General features: G+C 43.0%; 1 protein-coding gene across 5 annotated transcripts; it reads left to right on the top strand.

Moving 5' to 3' along the window:
* Positions 1–661: 661 nt before the first annotated feature.
* On the top strand, positions 662–22282 carry LOC149322422 (transmembrane protein 198-like). 5 transcript variants are annotated; one of them, XM_089477422.1, is made up of 6 exons: positions 684–752; positions 840–964; positions 8976–9219; positions 11297–11872; positions 13320–13468; positions 17224–22282. In XM_089477422.1, exons 3-6 carry the CDS (start codon positions 9033–9035, stop codon positions 17368–17370), a joined length of 1059 nt encoding a protein of 352 aa, XP_089333548.1. In that variant the 5' UTR covers positions 684–752; positions 840–964; positions 8976–9032; the 3' UTR covers positions 17371–22282. The 5 variants fall into 5 exon arrangements, 4 of the variants coding, with proteins under 4 accessions (XP_089333556.1, XP_089333548.1, XP_089333568.1 ...); XR_016271750.1 differs by lacking the exon at positions 684–752 and having other exon boundaries at positions 765–964; positions 17224–19707; positions 21332–22282; XM_089477442.1 differs by lacking the exon at positions 684–752 and having other exon boundaries at positions 765–964; positions 17224–17375; positions 21332–22282.
* Positions 22283–23620: the final 1338 nt, after the last annotated feature.

Below are 23620 nucleotides of genomic sequence, written 5' to 3'. Positions count from 1 at the left end.
AATACAAAATTAACATTAAAAACATACAAAAGTTTTATAAAAACAAAACAAAAAGAAAATGGCCAACTCAGCTGTTTCTTTTCTTTCAGTGAGTCTGAAAGGGGCTGCCAGACCACTTTCAGCTAACACAGCTGAGGTCCAAAACACACAGCAAAACCAATCCACTTTGAGACCGCTTTAACTGCTCTGGCTCAGTGTTAGGAAATCCTGGGAATTGTAGTTTATTCTGGCACCAGAGTTCTCTGACAAAGGCGGCTAAATGCCTCCCAAAGCTCCAGTTCCCAGATTTCCCTTGCATTGAGCCAGGGCAGTTAAAGCACTCAAAGAGTGGGTTATTTCTGCACTGTGGCTTGGATTGAAAGTGCCTCCTCTCCGCCTCTTTCTGGCCATAGAGCCACCCTGAGGCAGGAATACAAAGGGGGTAGTGATGGGGGTGTATGTAGGGCTTTTCCCCTCCTTTCCTTCCTCCTCCTCCTCCTCCTCCTCTTCCAAAGGCCCCACCCCAGATGAGCTCACTCCTCCTCAGCTGTCGTTGGAAAGGATTATTTTACTGAGCTTGGGAGGGGAGGGGAGGGGGCTGGAGGGGAGGATCGGTGGGGCAGAGGAGGGGAGGGGGGATCGGGCTTCTTTTTTGTGAAGGGGGCTGCCTTTTTGGCCCTTTCCCCCAGTTGCCAAAGAGGAGGAGGAGGAGGAGGAGGCGGTGCTGATGCTGGGATGCTCCTGTTGCCAGAGAGGCTCCTTCCCTTGAGCGGGTGAGTCTTGCAAGGGAGCTGGGGATGCTTTCCCTTTCCTGCTGCCAGATGGAGACCCACTCAGGTCCGGATGGCCTTTCTTCCTAGGCTGAAAGTGGAGGAGAAAGAGGACAGAGGAGGAGGAGGGAGGCTCTCAGATTCCTCTGCAGCAGCAGCAGCCACTCTCTTTATTGCCCAGACCCAGGAGCCATCTGGTTGACTGTGCAAAACAGGTAAGTACAGGGTGACTCAGGTGAGAAGCAGAGACTCATAAGTGGCTCACACTGGGGCTGATTTCAGCGTTAAAGAGAGAGTAAAGCACATTTAAAGCATCCCACAAATGAAGCAGAAGTGGCGAGGAATTGCACGAATGGTGATCACACGCCATCGCGCAAATAAGGCCATATTAGAAATGCATTACTGAAATCCCAAAAGTAAAAAGATGCACATTCATGCTTCATTGTAACTACTTTAATAGCCGGTTTTGGCAACGTTGTGTGAAATCTTTACGTGTAATTATGCAATTTTCCCAGGATATTTCCAGGATAACCCCCCAACCTCCTTTGTGTGATAAACTTCACCTGCATCCACACTGCAGAAAGAATCCAGTTTGATACCCCTTGAATTGCCCTGGCTGTATGTTTTTGTGAGACATTTAGCCTTCTCTATCACAACAAACTCCAAATCCCTGCATTCTGTAGCACTGAGCTGAGGGATGTCAAACCGGATTATTTCTGCAGCGCAGATGCAGCCCTGGTTGCAAAGGAACACCTTTTGAGACTCACTGAAAGAAAGAAGCTGGGAGCAGGAGCTGAAAGCTTCTTTCTTTTAGTGAGTCTCAAAGCAAAATCCCCTTGCTTCCTATTTCCCAGACTTAATACAGCTAGGGATGCATCCACATTGCAGAAATAACCCAGGTTGATAGCACTTTGACTATCATGGCTCCATGGTATGGAATCCTGGGATTTGGATTTTTGTTGGGGCACCAGAGCTCTCTTGCAGAGAAGACTACTCGGCTCAACAAACTACAGTTCCCAGAATTTCATAGCATGGAGTCATGGCAGTTAAAGTTGTGCCAACCTGGGTTATTTCTCCAGGGCGGATGCAGGCCTAGAGGTTTGGGGATTCTGTCACTCCTGGTGCAAGAATATGCTTTTGTGGCAAGGCTTTGCTAAAGTGGGCCCCATCCAGATCTGTGTGGATGGAGGGAGAGGAAAGGTCTCTGGAAGAGTGGAAGAAGAATGAAAAGCTGGCAAGGGACAGATTTCTCCTGCCAGTGGAGATATGTTTTGTACTCTCTCTCTGCATGGTTATGCACTTTCTGAGAGTAAAGTGGAATTTAATATTGGGGTGTTCAGTGTAGTGTAGGGGTTTTTCAGTATTGGACTAGGACCCTGGGAGACCAGGGGACACATCTCCACTCAACTTGGGCAAGTCACACTCTCTCAGCCTCAAAGGAAGGCAAGGGCAACCTGCCTCTTAACTGCCCAAGAAAACCCTGTGATTTTCAAGTTGTTTCCAACTTATGGTGATCCTAAGGCAAACCTGTCATAGGTTACCTTGGCAAGATTTGGTCAGAGGATGTTTGCCACTGTCTCCTCCTGAGGCTGAGAGGATGTGACTTGCCCAAGGTCACCCAGTGGGTTTCATGGCCAAGCAGGGAATTGAATCTTGATCTCCAGAGTCATAGTCCAGCACTCTAACCATTATGCCACGCTGGGTCACCATAAATCAGAAATGACTTGAAGGCACACAACAGCAACAATAGACACACTTAGGAAGAAGTGTGCAAAAGGAACAGGGAACAAACAACTCTGCCTCTTCTTGTAAAAGAATCTCCCTGTCTCTTGCCTGTTGGTGTTTTGCTTTATTGGTGTGTGCCTCTGTACAACTTTGTTAACAACTGGCAGACCTTTCTTGCCAGGGCTGAATTTGAGGGATTGCTGGCTAAGCCTTCCACCCACCTCCCAGATTCCCAGCTGTGTCTTCTCTTCCCCTTCCTCAACTCAAACTAGTTAATCATGGTATTCTAAACTGATTCTAGCTCTCTGATCCCAAAGGGAATATTTCCGTTGAACTCAGCACCGTTTTCCTGTCTGGGATCCAAGCCATAGTTGGGGAAGAGGAGCCAGCAACACTGCCGTAGCCATTTTAGTTTATATATTGTTCATCCTTCCATTGCACACATGTATACATGCACACCCCAGTGGACAGGAGTTGGGGACCAACTGGTTCAGCTGCAGGTTCTGGAGGGAAAGACTGTACTTCATAATGCTTTTTGGGACAGAGAAGCATATATCTTGTAAGCTGGGAAGTTTCATGATGTGTTAATATGAGCCACGGCTCAGGACCAACATCTGAATTAGTTTCAGCCAGGAATCAAGGTGGGGTCTCTGCATACAGGACAGTAATAAAAATATTGATTCTGTGTATGTGCAGAGTGCTTTCTCCCTCTCTCCTTCAAGTAACCATCACCTATCCTGTTAAACTTTGGGTTGCAAATGGGAGTAGTTTACACCAGGTATTAACATGATGCTTCTGTTAAAGCTGTAATTAATTGAGGCTTGTATGCAGGAGTTCTAGACTTATTTCTAAGATTTCTAGGTTATAGCTGGGACTTTCTCTACTCTCTTAGCATTCTCTTCTTCAAAATCAAAACAGATTTAAAAATTTGGAAGATCCTGGTGGAAACGTTTTCAAGAAAAGATTGGATAGACTAGAGAAGGTTGAGCTTGTTAGGTGATCACTGAGCTTGATTTTTAAAAGCGTACTTGACATGTCCTGTATTTTCTTACTTGAAAAGAGTTTTCATATAGGACAGCACATGAAACTTGAGAACCCTTTGTTATGTTGAATCTTGTATACACTGCATATAAACTGTCCCACTGCCAGTGGCTGTTTTCCAAGATACACAGACAAACCAACATGTGGGCAGGCATGACTGTAATATCTAGCTATCTCTGTGTGGAGTTTACACTCTTTCCTTGGAATGAAGCACATGTAACTTGTGCTACCCTACAAACTGTTTCACAAGGATAAATTACTTACTGATTAACTTTTTCTATCCTGTGGAACATAGGGGGAGGACTTAAAATGGATTTTTAATGCTTTCAGCACATGGTTGTGGATTCAGATTAGTGACTGACAGTATAGAAGTGAAAGCTGTGTTCTTTAAAATGGGCGTAATCCTATGATGTTGGTCTGAGACTATTGCAGGTTACAAATATGCAGAGCTGGTTTCTGTTATTTCATTACCTTGCAAAAGTAGGCACCATCTCTATGAATACATCTCTCCTCTACTTCTCTTGCAATTGAAATTCACTGCTCTCATCACTTTCTGTAAAATTTTTACCGCCATATTGCAGGGATCCCGATGTTGCTGAGCTGCAGCTCTCAGCCAACACAACTAATATGATGAGCAAGACTGGGCATTGCAGTTTGACAACACCAGTTGTGCAACATAATTCCCAACCTGATTGTAGAGTTTTTTCTTTCTTTCTTGGTCTAGAGCACGTATGACAGAATTAGAATCAGAGTCTCGGGGATATCCTTGTGCAGCACAACAGCTCAGTGGTCTTCTGGGACCCATGTCTGGGACAGATTTCCCACCTCTTTAGCTTCTGATGAAAATCCAGAGCTTTTCAGAGTTATTTTTTAGTCCATAGATCCCAGAATCTCACTTGTCTGGTGGATTCTGGAAGGTCTTGTTCTTGTTGTGTGTCTTCCAGTCATTTCTGCAACCTGTGATAGCAACCCTATCACAGGGTTTCCTGGGGCTGAGAGTGTGTGACTCACTCAAGATCACCTAGTGGGTTTCCATGGCTGAAAGAGGAATCAAACCCAAGTTTCCAGGGTTGTAGCCCAGTGCTCAAACCACTACACTATGCTGGCTCTGAAATCTGTAATCCGGGGGGGCGGGGGGGAATCTAACTATTCCAAGTTACCTTGGAAATATCAGAGATTAAAGGCAAATAGAATAAGGAAACCAAGTCAAAATGACATATCCATAGAAATAGGGGACCCTGTTTTCATGTTAAGTGAGTCTCTGATGTTCTGAATGAGGGAGCAGTTCTTCAAGAAGGGGGGCAACTTGGCAACCCTGGTTCTAGAAGAGTTGGGGCTGCCCATCTTGTCTTCCCTTTCACTCAGCTTGAAATGGGACCCATATGAAAAATGATGGATACCTTCCCCTTGAAGCTGGGATGGGAGCCCAGAAGTTCTGGCTCCTCATTGTAACTCCTGCTCCAATTCTCTAGGCTTCCCCCTTCCCTTCCTGAGCTGGGAATGAGACCCAGAAGTCCTGGCTGGTGACCAAGTTTAAATTGCCATTGAATTTAGACGTAATCATGGACTTCCACCTCTTTGTGTTTCTTGCCCACCCCAAAGGTGCCTCCATCATCCCTTTCTAGTTTAAGGGGAGGGATTACAAACTTTGGCTTGGATTTCATGTGATGGCAGCCAGATTTGGAAGGGAGGAGGTTTGATCTATATTATCAATTCCAACCAGTTTGGCTTGTTGTGAGGGGTGGAGATAGCCATGCTTTCCACTGCTTGGGTCATGTGAATAGCTTAACCTTTGGGGAGTGGGAAGGGAATCAGAAGTGAACTGCTTAGGAGACTAAAGTGATGGAAATAAGGTGAGGAGGCTCTATTGAACATAAGGACAGCCTTGCTAGATCAGACCAAAGGCCTATCTAGTTAGCATTTGCTCTCCATAGGCTCAAAAAATGAACGGCCTTGGCAGGCCCACAAAATGACCATGCATGCAACAGTTCTCTCCTGCATCAATTTCAGCAGCACCCAATCAGGCTGACATTAAGTCTCAGCCATCATTCCCAAAAACATTCAGATAGATTCCAGCTTTCTCAGTGGACCTCTCTGCTCTTCATGTTTTAAAAAGTATATTCCATTAGGTTTGCTATCTCAGATCCTGGAGATAACATATACAGACATCACACAGAGCTGTTGATTGTCTTTCCCGTCATGAATTTGTCTAGTCTCCTCCTAACCTAGCTGAATTGTTATATCTGGTAAAAGCAAAGGTCATTGTTTATGACTGGTGTGAAGAAATACTTGTTTTCCTCTATCCTAAATCTCCTACTTTTCAGCTGCACAGAAATGCTCCAGATTTTATTATGTAGTGGGGCAGAGAATTTTCTTTATATTAACTTCTTCCCTATTTTTATTTGTATTCAGTTTTATCCAGTATTTTCTGTATTATCAGTATTATACACCTCTGTTATGGCCTCCCACTTACCTTACTTCCCTTGTTTGTTAGCAAAAAACCAAAAACCAGATGTTGTAACTTTACCTCAAAGAGGAGTTATTTCAGTATAACGATTTAGATACATTCGTTGATTGTAGTTTTAATTAAATTGGAGTATCTTAGCTGCATGTAGTGGTTTGACTCTGGAGAGCAGGGTTCAAATCCCCTCTCAGTCATGTAAACCCACTGGTGACCTTGGGTAAGTTATATACTCTCAGCCTCAGAGGATGACAAAGTCAAACCCCCTCTGAAGAAATTTGCCAAGAAAATCCTGTGATAGGTTTGTCTTAGGACCGCCATAAATTGGGAATGACTTGAAGGCACACAACAATAATCTTAGCTGCCTTGAACAATATTTTTAGTGAAAAGATGGGATTACCATTTTTAGAGACAATAATACTTTAGCAGAGCAACACCTTGAGGAAGATTTCTACCAATATATGTTGTACAACTGACATTTTATTAATCTTATTCATATTGTTATGGTACTATTTTGGATGTTCATTCCTTTTGGCTCTGACTTTCCATTTTTGGGATGCTGTCCTCTTCTCCCTATTAATCTCATATTCATGCACAGGCAACAATATAGTTTAGGGGATATATCCACAGGGGCCCTTATCACACGTGAAATAGGAACTCCAATCACAAAGCCATTCCGAAGGGAAGGGGAAGCAGAGTCAATTCGAATCCAAGGCAATTCACTTGATAAGTTATCACACGTGAAGGTTAAATTGTGGTCATTCCTAAAGCAAAGTAGAGTGACCGCAAAATAAGTTATCACATCATCAATTCAGATTGGCACCCTTGTGCATGCTCAGTGGGTCTGAGAAGAAGCCCAGGGCAAATCCCCTCTGTAGAAACATTCCAAGAAAACCTCCATGACGGCTTCACCTTAAGGATCGGGGTGAAGGGGGATGAGGATGAGGAAGAAGCAGGATGAAGGGTGCCAGGGACCGCAGGATCGGGGTGAAGGGGGATGAGGATGAGGAAGGATCAGGATGAAGGGTGCCAGGAGGGGCAGGATCGGGGTGAAGGGGGATGAGGATGAGGAAGGAGCAGGACGAAGGTGCCGGAGGGACAGGATAGAGGTGAAGGCGGATGAGGATGAGGAAGGAGTAGGACAAAAGGTGCCAGGGAGGGCAGGTTTGGGGTGAAGGGGGATGAGGATGAGGAAGGAGCAGGACAAAGGGTGACGGGGGCGCAAGATCGGGGTGATCTTCCACATCAGACCAATTCGGATTGAAATCAAAGTGAGCTTGTAAACAATTTTTGTCAATTCACTTGTTACCGAATTCACCTACATCAGGAGTCACTTTGTATTGACTTTGGATCTGGCTCGGAACGACCCCCCCATAAAAAGCAATCACATGTGATAATTAATCACTTTTTAACATGAATTCGCATGGTTATACCCGGAGTGGCTTGGGATTGGAGCTGCAAAATCCGTCGTGTGATAAGCTCCACTACAGAAATAAAGCAGTTTGGTGCCACTTTAGCTGCCATGACTTTATCCTACAAAATCGTGGGATTGGGTGAGACACCAGAACTCTGACAGACCAGGCTGAATACCTCACTAAACTACAAATCACAGGATGGAGCCATGCCAATTAAAATGGTGCCACACTAGTTTATTTTTGCAGAGTGGAAGAGTTGGGGGACTAGGTTGCAGCAGTACCATAATGACTATCTGGACACCAGTCAACCACTAAAGGAGATGGTGGTGGCAGCTGGTGATGGGGCTGATGATGGGAAACTGACACAGAAGTGTTAGCACCCAATATGGCAACTATATAGTGAAACAGATGCCCCACATCTCCTAAACTGGAATGTATGCAGGGTACAGCAGAACAGAGCAACTGGGATGCTTGGTGCAGAATGAAACACCAGAGGAGAAAGCAGACTGACAGTCAGCAACCAGCATGGGGAAATGTGAAGCACCCAGGAAAGAGGACCCCATCAGACCTGACTCCTGCCATTGTCCCAGCTTTTCTTAAAGTTTCTGGCTTGCCTTGAAGATATCTCTGGAGAAGCTGGGAAGAGAAAGTAGGCCTTTTCAGAGTACTAAATGGTCCTTCTTGGGATGACAGTTCCCAGAATTCCAATCACCACTCTCAGAAGTGTAGTCCTCCCAAGAGAAGACTAGTTTGGCTGCTGTCACACTGCAGAAACAAAGCAGTTTGACACCACTTTAACTTCCATGGCTCAGTGCTTTGGAATTCTGGAATTTGTAGTTTGGAGGGGCACCAGAGCTTTCTGACAGAGAAGGCTAAATATCTCTCAGAACTACAAATCCCAGAATTCCATAGACTTGAGCATTGACATCACTGGGAGTGTGTGCAGACCACACCAGGTGACACCCTAAAGGAGGGTGACACCACTGCTTCTCAAACACCTACATTTTGGCAGAAACAGACTGTGGCATTTATCTGCTTCCCTTTAAAATGCTTTAAGAGATGGTGGGAGTCAGGTGGAAGCTCAGTGGGAGGAGAAAGGAGTGGACCCAGAATTTTTTAAAATTAAAAAAATAATAATTTTAATTTTTTAAGTGAAATTTTTGAAATTTTTATTTTTAAATTTTTTTCTTTAACATCATCATATTTTAACCAAACCTTCACTGTCTATATGTAAATACATTTAGGTTGTGCGTATGATATTGTAATTCCAAAGGTATAATTTTAATTTTGCTAGTTGTTTATATCAGAACTGTTAGCATTATATTCAGTGGTATATGGGAATTACAGTTTATGAGTAACATTAGTACAGGATTCTATATGGTGTGAAATGGGAGGTCACTGAGTGGGTGACACCATGAGTTAACTGCACTGGGTGACACCAACCCTAGTGATGCCACTGGCCTTGAGTCATGACAGTTAAAGTGGTGTCAAATTGCTTTATTTCTGCAGTGTGGATACACACCTTGGTGTGGCTTTGATTGTGATCTTAGTCATTACTGAAGCCTGGTGAAACTGTCTTTACAGGCTGTCTCTCCCACTTCAATGGCTCTGGAAAGCTGAGCCGAATTCTGGCTGGTGAGCATGGATCCCACCTCGCTGCTTCCACTTGTCTTGTCTCCTGACTCCCGGGGCTTTAACCAAGGGGCAACTGAACCCAGTGAGCCTGCCTTGGACCCCTGCAGCCTCCTTTCTGACAGACACTATGAGGTGGTGCCCTCTGTGATCTGTGCTCTCTGCTGCATTTTTGGAGTTGTTTACTGCTGCTTTGGTGAGTAAAGGAGAAAGGATGTTTGTGACTGTATGAACTCCTTGCATGCATCCCTTCTCTGTCCTCCATCTGTCCTCAAGAAGTCTGCAGCTCCACTTTCCTAACCTACAACTTTGGATGATGCCAAGTACTGCATTTCTTGAACAGGCTGATTCCATAGTTATATGGTGATAGAGAACAGATGATTTGAAATACAATTCTCTGACACTCCTCCAAGGATTGGGAACCTTTGGCCCTTCAAACATTTTGGACTGCAACTCACATCTGTCAGCACCCAAAATCCCCCTCCCCAAAAAAACCATTGAACAGCCTATGTTGGTACCAGATTGGAGAAAGCAGTATTTCACTCCAAATGGTCAAATAGCTGTAATGTGATCCCAAGGTGGGGAAGGAACGGGCTAATGGACAAAATTTACTGGAGAGGAGCAGGAGTATGGATTTCCCACTTGAGAAAGGAGACAGTCTAGAATATGCACAGCCATTCAGTGCTTTGTAGGGAAGAGGCAGGTTAGGAGAAACATCTGTTTACATCCCTATAGTTAGATGTCAAATGATGACATCAGTTCTGAGATCTGCTGATGTCCTGCTGAATTCTAAACACTGCTATAATCATTTCATGAGGACACAGCCAGTCACTTTTTCAATGCTGCCCACTCCTCACAAAGCACAGAATGGCCTTGCTGCAAGCTTCAGAGGCTGTTCAGTAAGTCGGGGAGTGGGACACGGCTCAGCCCAATGTAGGTGTGGACTTACTATGCTATATCAAGCAATACAAGATGATGCCCTATGTGTGTGGAAAGTAGGCTTATAGACAGTCTTTTCTCTCTTCATGGCAGTCATGTGTCAAATTGGATTTCCCCCAGCATTAGGTATTTATTCACACTAACTCAACTTGGTGTCCTGCATGTGTGTCAGACTACAACTCCTATTTCCCCTGTCCAGTGGTGTCCATTGGTGGAGTTGTAGTCAGATATGTCTGGAGGGTACCAGATTGGAGAAAGCAGTATTTCACTCCAAATGGTCAAATAGCTGTAATGTGATCCCAAGTTGGGGAAGGAACAGACTAATGGACAACATTTACTGGAGAGGAGCAGGAGTATGGATTTCCCACTTGAGAAAGGAGACAGTCTAGAATATGCTGCAGGGTCTACTCTTCCACCTTTCAAGATGCCTCATTTCTATTGTGGAGCAGATGGTTACTTCCTGCCAAAGATGGAGAACATAGTAGGTAAGTCAGGAATGTTTCTGTAAACATGATCCTGACTATAAGGGTGAGGGGAAAATCCTTCCAAGAGTCCCTAGCTTGTTTGCTGTTATGAGAACTGGTAGGTCACTGATAGATTGGACAGATGTGGGTTATGCTGGTTGTGAATAGGTTGATGCACAAAATCTGAACAGTGCAAGGCAGACAGAAAGTCACCTCCCTCTTGGAGTGGAGTGGGCACCTCTTGGGAGGTGACTCCTTGCTTGGAAGATAACTATGAAAGGGAATAAGCCAAATAAAGGTAAAACTGCATCTGAGAGCCTTAAACAAATTTGTTTTGTGTAATATAGTAACCTGAGACTTTTGCTGTACAAACAGCAAGAGATGCAACTAGGAGTCAGGTTATAACTTGTGATTGTCTTGATTTTGATAATGGTTATGGGGGACAGAAAAAGCAAAACAGTATTCTTGTTTGTAAGCCACAAATTATTCTCCCTCCCATACTAAACTCACATTTCAGTTACAATAGTTAGCATTATAGCACACTATAACCAGAACACTATGTCCTTCATGCTTGATCTGTTTTGAATAACACCAAGTACCAAGTTGTTTCACAGGAATAATGATAACAAGAAGTCTGCAGCACAAATTACATGAAACCATTGTTCTGAATGGTTACAGAAAGAGGGGCAGGTTTTGGCAATGCAGTTCTCTTGTCACATTTCCTGTGTCTTTGTAGACGCAGCTAATACAGTCCGCAGAATGAACACAGTTAGAGGATTTAACCCTTTGTCAATAGTACATAGTGCATGCACTGTATACTCCATTTTTGAAGCCTTCCGCTAATCATGCTTCTTTTCACCCTGTCAACAGGCTACCGTTGTTTCAAAGCCATCATGTTCCTCTCAGGGCTGCTCTTTGGTTCGGCTGTGATCTTCTTGCTCTGCTACAAGGAGCGTATTTTGGACACACAGCTGAGCATGGAGGTCAGCGCCGGCATTGCCCTGGGCATTGGAGTCTTGTGTGGCTTAGTTACTATGCTGGTGCACTCAGTTGGGTTGTTCCTGACTGGGCTTCTGCTTGGCTTGCTAGTGGCCACAGCTGGGCTGGTGGCCACTGAGCCTTTAAATCAACTGTCCAGTGCCTGGGTCCCAGCTGGGTCTCTGCTGGGTTCAGCACTTTTGGGTGCTGTCTTAGCCTTGCGCTGGCAGAAAACCCTCACAGTGATCTCCACAGCTGTGTTTGGGGGTGCAGTACTGACCCTCTGCTTGGACTATGCTGTAGAGAACCTGGCTTTGGGGCAGCACGTGTACGACCGCCTCCGCCTGGCACCTTCTTCCCCGCTCTGCTGGTGCGGCTGGGCCGTGCTGGCCACCTGGCCTGCTCTTGCCTTGATGGGAATGCTGCTGCAATGGAAAGTGACTGCTGAGGGCTTCTCCCACACAGATGGTGAGTGGACGTCTTTGGGGCTAGTACTGAGGGAGGATATTTTTAGCTATGCACTGAACTGACAGACCAGCTTCTTTGATGGGCCATGCTGGTTGTTGTGATCCAAAAAAGTTATTTTCTCACAAACTCTGTAACAGACAAAGTCAAGTGGATTGCCCCATTTCTTTCTTACCCCCCTTTCTTGCTTTGTTTATTCTGTTTGTGTAAGAGAAATCCCAAAACAACTTGGAATTTAGATACCTGAACAGCAGCATCTCCCATATTCACCTTTCATTCCTCATCTGGACAGCAGACTACTGCTGATGTCCCAGACCTCTGAGTCCTTCAAACTATCACATTTATTGTGGTGGCACCCACTCTTCCCTCTGAAATTCAATGCGTTCCAGTCTTTTTAAAATTCTTAGGTGCATGTTGAGAACTTCAGAATAGTTAGCCCTCCATATCCACAGATTTTTTTATACATTCTTTCAACCTTCCATGGCTTGAAAATATTCCAAAAAAAAATGTAAATTACAAAAAGCATACCTTGATTTTACTTTTTATATAAGGGGGCACCATTTATAGCAATAGCATCTTCATTTATACAGTATACTGCATCATACCGCAGTGAGCTGTCTCTAAGCAGTTTACAACTGTAAGCTAATTGCCCCCAACAAGCTAGGTACTCATTTTAGTGACCTCAGAAAGATGCTAAGATGCTAAGCTGAGTCAATCCTGGAGTCCCTGGCTGGGATTGAACTCACAACCTTGTGGTTTGTGAGTGAGTGGCTGCAGTGCCAGCATTTAACCACTGCATTGCCAGAGCTCCATGGGAGCTCCATTTCACTCTGCCATTGCGTTTGATGGGACTTAAGCATCCACTGATTTTTGTATCCACAGCAGGTCCTGAAATCAAACCCTAGCCAATACCAAGGGCCCACTGTATTTTTGCAAGCATCCTTGTGTTTTTACAAAAAAAACCCAAAAAACCTTCATGGACCTTCTAAATATTTTATTTTAAAATATTTGCCCCACCACATGAGTTGTTAGTACCCCGAAGACTTTCATGGCCGACATCCATAGTTTTTTGTGGGTTTTTCGGGCTATGTGGCCATGTTCTAGCAGAGTTTCTTCCTGACGTTTCGCCTGCAACTGTGGCTGGCATCTTCAGAGATGCCTGAAGATGCCATCCACAGTTGCAGGCGAAACATCAGGATGAAACTCTGCTAGAACATGGCCACATAGCCCGAAACACCCACAAAAAACTATGTTAGTACCCTATAATTATGTTTGTTTGTTTTTTGCAGAATTCAAGTGAATGGTTCAGTTTCCCCCACGGTGGATGTGTTTCATTGGATTAGGGTGCTGTTTCCTTGATTCCTCCTAACATTGTCCTAATTGGGCTGCTTCCTTGTGGGATTGTGGGGATGGATGTTGTCCGGTTTAACGCTCCTATTTTCTTACCCAGTGGTCCTGAATCGGCGCCAGAAGCAGCTACAGCTGTTACGGATTCGACAACGTGAAGCAAAGAAGAGGCAGAGCCAGGGCTCCCAGGAAGGCTCCTATCGACACAAGCCCAGTGCTGTTAAGCGCTGTGCAGGAGATGTCCTTGCACCAGTGAGTGGTTGATGAGATGTAACTCCACCCCCACCCCCCCACTTTATTATCCTTTTTTTCTACTGCAGTGTCAATTATACTCTCTCAACTGCCTTACCTGAGGCCCTTTTGCACCACACCAGTGTGGGATGGGATCCCCAGGTGTGTGAAATAGTTGATCAAGGGTGGTGGTGGTGGTGCAAGACATGGAGGCCCTGGTTATTCCTCCTCTTCCTCCTCCACCTTTCTCTGTTCTGGAGGAAGAGGAGAAGGAGAGCTATTTTCTTATCAAATGTTAAAATATAAATATATATGAGTGTGTGAATGACAATACACACACTAAGCAAACAAAATATTTTTATTCATATACTATGTTGAGCGTAGGGGCATGACATCCACATGTAAAGGGGGTCACAAGGGTAAAAAGTCTGCACAACACAGTTATAGTGCTGTGATCCACTTTAATTGTCCTGCTCGCCTCCTGTGGAATCCTGGGGCTTGTAGTTTGGTCAAAGGCACCAGAGGGGCTCCCTGGTTGAGTGTTCCAAAGGCCCTCTCTGAACTGCATATCCCAGGATCCCATAGGGTGGATGTTGGAAGATTTTTGCATTCTCTTTCCCTCTCCTTAGATAGATAGGAAATTCCTGCATGCAAACTCTCCTCTCTCTCTCTCTCTCAAACTAACTTTGTGACTTAGGTCATTCCGCCTTTGGGACTAACAGATTTTCTCTCTATAAAGATTTTCAGCTGAATTGTTGGTCCTCCATCTTCCTCCTCTTTCAACTTTCTTTGGAAAGATAGTGAGATAAATATTGCTTTTTACCTGAACTATTCGCTAGCTAGATTAGGATATAGCTTCTATGTAAATATAGTTTAAAGCCATTAGTAATTTTTTGTTTTAAACTACAAGCTATGTGTTTGTTTTTGAGGCAGTCTCAGTTCTTAGGAAAGTATACCGTAGTTAACCAAAGGTACCTTTCTGCTGTTCTGCTAATTTAAAGCTAGACCCTAACAGGCTTTGACATTTTTAATGTTTAAATATTTTTGTTTCCTTACCAAAAGCTGAAGCCTTAGGAAACTCAAATTGCCCTACAGTGGAACTACTGCAATTAAAGTGGAATCATACCACTATAATTCTGTTGTGTGAATGGGCCCATGGTAAAATTGTTTCTGTTTCTTGTGGCCATTCCCCATACCTTTATTGGCTAATGACATGAAATGAGGATTATGTGATGAGGACGAGAAGATGAGCAAGACAGAAATTATTAATTTTTGTAAAGTTGTAGGGTAGGGATGAAGAACATGGAGGCTTCCAGATGTTGCAGCACTGCACCACCTATCAGTCCTAGCCAGCATAGTCAGTGGTGAGGGGAGTTGCAGTCCAGTGACATCTGGAGGGACACACATTCCTCATCCCAATGCAAGAAAGAAACATTTCCCTTCCCCTTAACCTCCCCCCACCGCATTTTTCTACACATGATAGCCTCTTTGCTGATTATATTCTGGAATGGTAGTATCCCAAGACTCTGCTTGGCTGGGCACTGAGGATATTCTGTGCCAATGGATTAAGCCGTTTATCAGCTTCATGGAGAAGCATTGTTTTTCTATTAACCAATAGTCATCAATGGCCATTGGAATCCACCTTGAAGTAGTAGATCCTTACAGCTTGAAGAGATACAAAGCAGTCTAGTTTGACCTCTGTCTTAATGCAGCCAGATCCTTCCTCCAGGCCACCAATTCTGACTGATATTTGTAACCTGTACATAATGTTAATTTCAGAAAGTTATGTATACAGTTGGCCCTCCATATCAAAGGATTTTTTTTAATCAATGGATTCAGGCATTCATGGCTTGAACATGTTCCCCAAAATATATAAATTCCAATAAACAAGCCTGTATTTTGCTATTTTATATAAGAGGTACCATTTCACTGTGCCATTATATATAATGGGACTTGAGCATCCACAAATTTTGTTATCCATGGGAGATCCTGGAACAAAACCCCAGTGGATACCAAGGACCCACTGTACTATCACATTTACAATATATGTGCTCTTTGTTGCTTAACTCTGAAAAAAGAGATAATGTTCCCTAGTGAGTAGTATGAGAGCCAGAATGGCATAGCAGTTTGTGTCTTGGATTATGACTTGAGACCAGGGTTCGATTCCCAGCTTGTCCATGAAACTCATTGAGTGACCTTAGGCAAGTCACATGCTCTCAGTCTCAGGGAAAGGCAATGGCAAACCTCCTCTGAACAAAAAACAAAAAAACCATGATAGTTTTGTCTTAGGGTCACTAAGGTTTGCCTTAGGGTTGCCAAGAAAAGCCCATGATAGCTTTGCCTTAGGGTCGCCATAAGTTGGAAACGACTTGAAGGCGCACAACAAGTGACTAGCATTCTGTTGCTTCAGATGCTAGATGCAGTCAGAACTTGGAAGTACAGGTTGAGTCTCCCTTATCCAAAATGCTTGGGAACAGAAGTATTTTGGATATAAGGTTTTTTGGATTTTGGAATATTTACATATACATAATGAGATATCATGGAGATGAGACCCAAGTCTAAACACAAAATTCATTTATGTTTCATATAGACATTATACACACAGCTTGATGTTAATTTTATACACAATATTTTTAATACTTTTGTGCATGAAACAAAGTTTGTGTACATTCAGTCATCAGAAAGCAAAGGTGTCATTATCTCAGCTACCCATGAAAAAAGTTTTGGATTTTGGAGCATTTTGGATTTCAGAATTCTGTAACCTGTAATACCAACACTGCTGTTTGTTATGTTCATTCTTAGTAATGAAAAACAGTCATGTAGCTTTTAAGCACTATAATAACAAGGTAAATATTAGGTTTCTTGGATAAGGAGTTACTATGGAACATTTTGGATGGAATGTATTTGCATTCACGATTTTTTATCAATTGAAAAAGTAATGTTTTATCAGCATGATGCTGAACAGTAATAGATAATGACAAGAAATTACTTTCCCCCAAAGTAATGCTAACAAAGTAATGTTTTATTTATTTTTTTAAAAAATAACATTTATAAACTCTGAATATAGATCTCATGTCTAATAGCCATTTGCATCCTTATTAGCCTTAATCCCTCTTTAGAGTTTAAAGCTATCTAGATTGGTGACTACCAGCACATCCTGATTCCATAGTGAAGAAATTTTACGTTCTGTATTTTCTGTCTGTTCATTGGTGCTTCAGTCTAATATTAATGTTCCCTTTCAGCTCATACTGAAAGTGGAGATGCATCCTATATATCTGGCAGATATAGCTCCATTTCTCTCTAAGGAAAACCACATGAATGTTCAGGAAAAGTAGGAATGGGTGAATTCAGGGACACCAGTCAATCTTAGCTGAGGAAAGACTTTGTCCAGACCAACCAGACTCTGAAATCTGCAGCACGTGTGGCAGTTTTCCCTGGTGCTAAACAACAATTGTACATTACATTAGGAAATTATGCAGGAAAGGTATGCCTCTCCAAATTTGCAGGGACACATGCTTGCCATGTGCATTTGATCTGTGATTAGTCATAAGTCCATTTTGTGTCTTACCTGTTGCTTCTTTGGGGACTTGTACTTCCTTCTCCACATTAGGTGTATTGGTGGCAATAGACAGGAGATGTTATAAATGTGCATTGGCCCCTCAAGTGGGGGGGGGGGGGCATGCTGCATTTGCTTGGTTCAAGGAAATGTGTTTTTCCCCTTTCCTGGTTTGTGGCCTGACAAGTCTTTCTCTTTCTCTCCTCCCTTCCCTACAAAGAGTTACATTCAGAGCCTGCGTGACCGCCAGCAGTTAGGAACAGGCACTTCACTGAGCAATCTTAATGCCAGCGCTCACACTACTGTGGATCTGGATTACGACTCTGGCTCTACAGTTCCTCTGACCACCCCTCGAGGCTGCCTCTGAAAAGGGTTGATATTGTCTTCTTCCACTTGTGCCTTAAGCAGGGACGTAGTTGGACTCAGCCTACAGCTCTGAATATTTTTGCCCTGTATGCAAACATCCTTGGCTTAGCCTGTGATAGTCTTTCTAAATTCCATTTTTCTTTTAATGGTTGAAAGAGGTGCTCCATTCCCCCATCCTCCTTGGGGGACAGGGTTTGAGACCACATGTGACTGAGTCAAAGTAGTACGAAAGAAGGGGTTTTAAAATGTAGTAATTTATTTTCATTTAAGTTAAATAAAGGAAGAAAAAACACCTTCCTCGGCAGGGTGTCTGGAGCTGCCTTCCAAACTATGCTGGAATTAACTGGGTACTCTAGCATGGGTGTCCCTACCTTTGAAGCGTGTTTAGTCATGGCCCTCGTGTGGGCTCAAACAAGCCATAGTCATGCCCCCCTTTTCCAAATGAAGGGCTTACATGCCTTAGTTGGCAGCAGACCTAGAACTACAGCTATATGTTCAATACCTTTTGGTCTAGGTAAACTACCTTTTGTAGTGACCTTACCTCAGGGGTTAAAAAGTTAGGAAGTAACTTGAAATTATTGACAGTGCTACAAGTTGTTGGGAGTTAAATTTATTCCAACGTGTGGTGCTTTTGTGACATTTTGCCTTTGTATGTGTGCCATACAACAGTATCTTGTGAGAATTTACACTATTTCAGGATCCTTTCACATTACACATTTGTAGGAGTGTGATTCCACTTGTAAGTGCCATAGGTTGCATCCTGTGGAATCCTGATTTGGTCAGAGGTACGAGAATCTTGGATAAGGATTCTAAAGTCCGCTCCTCTCAACTTCATATCCCAGGATTGCATAGGATGGGTCCTTGGGCAGCTGAAGTGGAATCATAGCATTATAATTCAGTAGTATGGATAGGCTCTTAGTTAATCCTTTCCCTAAGGCATTTTGGCAACATGAAGAAGGGAGTTGTTCTTCCCAACCTTTTCCCATCCCATCTCCCACCTCAATGTAAATTAAGCTCTAAGGCTTTATTCCTCAGAGTTATTCAGACATTTGCCCCTCATGCTATTAGTCACCTGAGAAGAAAACAGGAACTCCTCAGCCTAACCTTCTCCTTCATGTCATTGCCCTGGCCCCACCACTGTCCATACATTAAGGTGGGATGGAGAACTGGTGATCCTTCAGATGTTGTTAGACTCTTAACTCACATCAACCACAGCCAGCAATGGCAGGAGTGATTATCCAAAACACCCAAAGGACTGCAAGTTCCCCATCACTCTATTGATCAGAGCTTGGTAGTAATATATTACAGTAATGAAATTAGCTGTTGCTTTTTGGGTAACAGTGCTGTGAAACCCAGCTAGGGTAGACCCAAGGAATCTATGGGAGCTTGTTTAATCAACTCTTACATAAGTTCCATTTATTCAGTACGTCTTCTCTAACTGGGAACTAACAGGTGGATTTAGGCCATTTCTTACCAGCACCTGCACTTTTAAAAGACAATGCAATAACTGGTAGTGTCATTACTATTTTTGGTATAACAAGGAATATTTACTCATTCTTAAAATGCTGGTTTTTGCAGGGAGGGGTCTGTTTATTGGGTTTGAGGCCATTTGTGCATTTTTAAGTGAATTTTAAAAATACCCTGATTTTTCTCTTAAAACAATATGTTGCTTTCGAACAAGTAGCACCTGACACATTATTTCTTTAAAATGATGTGCTGAACTCTGGGTCTGAGAAGAGAAGCCTGATGTACTCCTGTGGGCCTCCTGTATGAGTTAGTATACTGATGGTGCAGGCTTTGAAATCATAGGGGGAACCCACCCTCCATTCTGTGAAGCTGGCTTCCCTCTTCAGACTGTCCCCCTTCAGTAGATGCATGGTGGTGGAATCAAGCCAGCAGGCTTGTTTTGGCCAGAGAGCATGACCCCACTCATCCCTTCATGTGAGAGGTGATGCCACATAGGGCCCTAATTGTCCAGAGTGCCTTTTCTAAGCAACACAGAGCCTTACCTGCACCGAAGTGGTTTTCAGTTTAACTTGACAATGGTGCTTTTTAAGAACATGTACATAAGGATTTAAAGCCTTTTTTTTTAAAGTGCAAGCTCTTTACCTGTAGGCTAACTTCCCAAATGTCAGACCCTGAAGCATTAATCTTAATTCAGTGAGTACATGCTGGATTGTAGGCCTGTTTCAGAGATCTCTTTGTTGTAGCCAGTTGTTTCCTGTCGATTGTTTTTGTTACTGTTTTATAACTCCTGTTTATAATACTTAACACAGATGTATTTGTGCTTTGTACTTTTTATACCTACTTACATGGTGGATCACACTGAAAAGCTGAGGTATATATAAGGAATGTACTTTCAGTGAACTTTGTGAAATAGCCACTATCATTTCATCATCTTACGAAGTGAGAAAATGTATGAGCATTGGGGTTTGTTTTTAACCAAGTCAGAACAATGGTCCACCTGCGCCAGGACATCCTATTCTTGGCAGTAATTAGGGAAGGATAACTACCTTCCAGCAAACTCATCTTTTTTAAAACTGAAATTGAACCGGATCCTTCTGTCTACAAAGTTTGTCCTCTACCATATCTGAGACCCTCATGTTTTAGTGGCTTGTCAGAGACAGACAATAATTTTTTTTAGGAAAAGTGGAATATAGTCTGAGAGTTGCAATGCTGTATGGTCTGTTAGGAGCCAACAGACCTCCAATAAGTTGCCCTCATGCTTTCAGAGAGGCTTTTATCAGGCTAATGGTTCTGAAGCATGAGGAATTTTTGCTCTAGCTTTTTACAAGTCTGATCTCTATTTCCTGGGCAGCTGCAGCAGGAACCATACAGCAGGGAGAGGATGTCTGAGAAATACTTGAAGAGGCATTTCAAAATATGACCAGATTGCTTGTATAAAAAGTGGGGCATGCCAAAATGTGACCAGACTGCCTAAGTTTCTTATCCTTTAATTAGAAACACTTCAGACCTCTGACTGTAAAGCAAGATAGGGTTATTGTGGCTCTCTAGTTGTCTACAGCTGCCATCAGCTCTAGCCGGTATAGCCATTGGTGAGTTCTTATAGAAGCTGCATTCCAAAAACCTCTAGAGAGCCACATCTGCCCACTCTTAAAGTAGAGGAAAGGTTCTCTGCAGATTGTAGTGCCTGCCTCATACATCACACCCAAGCCGAAAGGATATGTTTCCTATCAATATGTAATTTTATATCTACATTAGAATACAGTCATAGAACTGCAGATTTGGAAGAGGTCACAATGGCCATCCGTCCAACCCCCTGCCATTCAGGAATACACAATCAAAGCATTTCTGACAGATGGCCTTCTGGCCTCTGTTTGAAAACCTCAAAAGAGGGAGACTCCACCACCATCTGAGGCAGCTTATTCCATTGTTGAACAGCTCTTACTGCCAAGAAGTTCTTCCTAATACAGTATTTAGGTGGAATCTCTTTTCCTTTTGTAGTTTGAATCCATTCCTCTATGTCTCAGTCTTTGGAACAGCAAAAAGCATGCTTGCTCCTTCTTCAATATGACATCCTTTCAAATATTTAAACATGGCTGTCACGTCACCTCTTAACCTCCTCTTCTCCAGACTAAACATCCTTAATATGTTCCTCATAGGGCATGGCTTCCAGACTTTTTACGCATGTTGGTCCTTCTCCATCCCTGCTTAAATTATTTGAGGCTGAATCAGTTTTTCAAGTCGAGTCAACGTTTGTCTGTTGAGACAAATGTCATCTCACCATGTTGCCATAACCAACAGCAGCTGTTTCTTATACAGAAGATGGATTAGGCTATCTTAAGTTTCCCAACTCAAAGATGACTTTTTTTAGGCCAGGAGGGAATAGGGAGTCACAAGTATCATGAGTCCATACACACAAATACTAATGTCTGGCTATAGCTATGGTGGGGAGGTGGTGTTCTTGGCAAAGTGCTTTCTGACAGCTGTTCCTCCTACAGTGATGGACCAGAGGATTGGCAAGCAGCTGTGCAGGGTTGAGAAGTGTGCAGCCTTTCAGATGTTGGACTACAACACCCTTCTCCATTAGTTCTATTGTTTAAGTCTGAAGGGAATGGCAACCCCACAAAACATCTGGAGAGGTACATATTCCATAACCCTGTTGTGATCATTTTAATTTTCAGCATGCAGTCATTTTAACTTTCTGAAAAGCTATGCACTGAGACATTATGGGAAGCAGAAATGACTTTGTGCTGCTAACCTAGCAGAGGCAACAATGCTGATAGATCCTCTCACTCAGTGTAACTTAAGGCTTGGGCATGTGCATAGTACTTTTGTCCTTCGGTCCAAACAGATGCTGCTCTTCTTTGAAGAAAGATTTGAGCAGGGACAAAGAGGATTTAGATGAAAGGGCATGAAGATTTAGGCAACAGTACTTCTTCCTGTCCTGTGCTTACTTCTCTGAAAATACTAAAGTCTGTGTATAGCTCTGCCACTGTGCTCTTTTTATTTAAGTGGCAAATTCTATGTCCCTCACCTATAGAACTTCATCTCCTGGTCTTTAACCAGATCTGGATGCAGTTGCCGTTAAGTGAGTTTGTGTGAGTGAGTGAAAGACTGAGTGAGAGAATGTGTGCACGAATATGAGAGAACAAATGAGTGTAACAAATCTTGCATGTGGGCAAGTGCCAAGAATTCTCTGTCTGAAGATGCAATAAAAATAAAGTGAAAGGGGTTCTGGTGTCCGGTTTTCAAAAACTAAAAAGCAGAGCAGCAGCTGCCAGGTTAAAACTTTGGGGAAATAAGAAATCATCTCAGTTGCCAAGTTTTCCGTTATAGTGCTACATGGTCATTTGGTTAGCAGTCATTTCTTTCCCTTGGCCAATAACAACAATAATAATATTGCTATACAAAGCTATACATTAAATTTGAAGATTAGTTTATGGCTTCCCTATCACAATTCCATATGTGATTATACACTAGAACACAATCTAGCCAGAATGTATGTGTGCTTATCAGCTCACTGTTTCTTCAACTTTCAGTAACAAGTTCCATAGTCACATTATATTAAAAATACAGAATACTGCCCTTTTAAAACACCGCTTGGAAGAGTTCTTTCCCACAGCTCTTAGAACTCGGCTTTTTATTAAGGTAATCTTTCCCCCAAATAGGTTCAGTCTTTGGGGCATGTCTCCTGTCTAAAAGGAGGACCCATGGTTCTACCATCTCTCTCTGCAGTGGTCTGTGATTAAATTGTCCAGCAGCAACTGATGGGAAAGACTGATCTTCAGCCACTGAGAGAAGGCAAAATTGGGATAAGGAATCACTATCTGCAGACTTGGGTGGGAGGGATTGTCTGTGGGAGAGCACTGTGGGCTCATAAGACCCTTTTGTCTTTACCCTAAGACATGTCTGTGCCCCAATCAATGGTTTGGGGAAGACTGCCTTGTTTGGATGAGGATCCAGAAATACATAGGAGTGCATGGAACTCTTTTCAAAAAGCAGGAATTGTGCCTATCATTGTTCTGTGATGCATTGTGAGATTACACCCTGGATTTGACCTTGTTCCTTTTCCTAGCCCTCTTAACTGCCAAACTACTACTTAGTCTGATTGTTGTTCTTTGGAAGAGAGGGTTCTGAGAATGTAGCTCAGGTTACTGCATATATGTACACAGTTGGATGGCAGAGGAAAGGGTTTTGGAGAAGAGCCAATGCTGTGGCTTGCCCTCCTGAACATGGCAGCAGCACCAGGGTTTGCTTCCTTTGTTTTGCACACTTCGGAAGGAGAAAGTTATTTTGTGGCTTCCTGTTACTTTTCAAAGACTTACGTGAAAAGAAAGAAAAACTGCCAGACTCTGAATCCACAAAAAGGGTCAATTTTTTTAAAAAAAATGCTTGATGTGACAATAGCCTGGCATTATGCCACTCTAAAAAATATGATTGGTGTGGCAATAGCCTGGGGTTTTACCACTCCTGGATTAAGATATGACAGGAGATTACTACAACCATCTTTTAAACTACAATTATACTTGGAAAACATTTTGGTGATACTTACTGCATTATAATGCCTCTGACCTGCAGCTGCTATGTCCCCCAACCATAATTAGGGCATCCCTTTATATTGACAGTATCAGTGCCCCTCATCTCCTACTGTCCCCTTTCCCCTTGCTATTCCTGAGCAACTGGATTACCTTTCCCCTTTATTTATTTATTTATTTATTTATTTATTTATTCATTCATTCATTCATTCATTCATTCATTCATTTATTTATTTCTAAAACGGTTTTACT

This window comes from Sceloporus occidentalis, unplaced genomic scaffold (genome assembly GCF_023333645.1).
Source record: "Sceloporus occidentalis isolate IW3139 unplaced genomic scaffold, rSceOcc1.0.p SCAF_1, whole genome shotgun sequence".
Taxonomy (NCBI): Eukaryota; Metazoa; Chordata; class Lepidosauria; order Squamata; family Phrynosomatidae; genus Sceloporus; species Sceloporus occidentalis.
The sequence above is the reverse complement of the archived record's forward strand: the minus strand, read 5'-3'. Positions and strand labels throughout refer to the sequence as shown.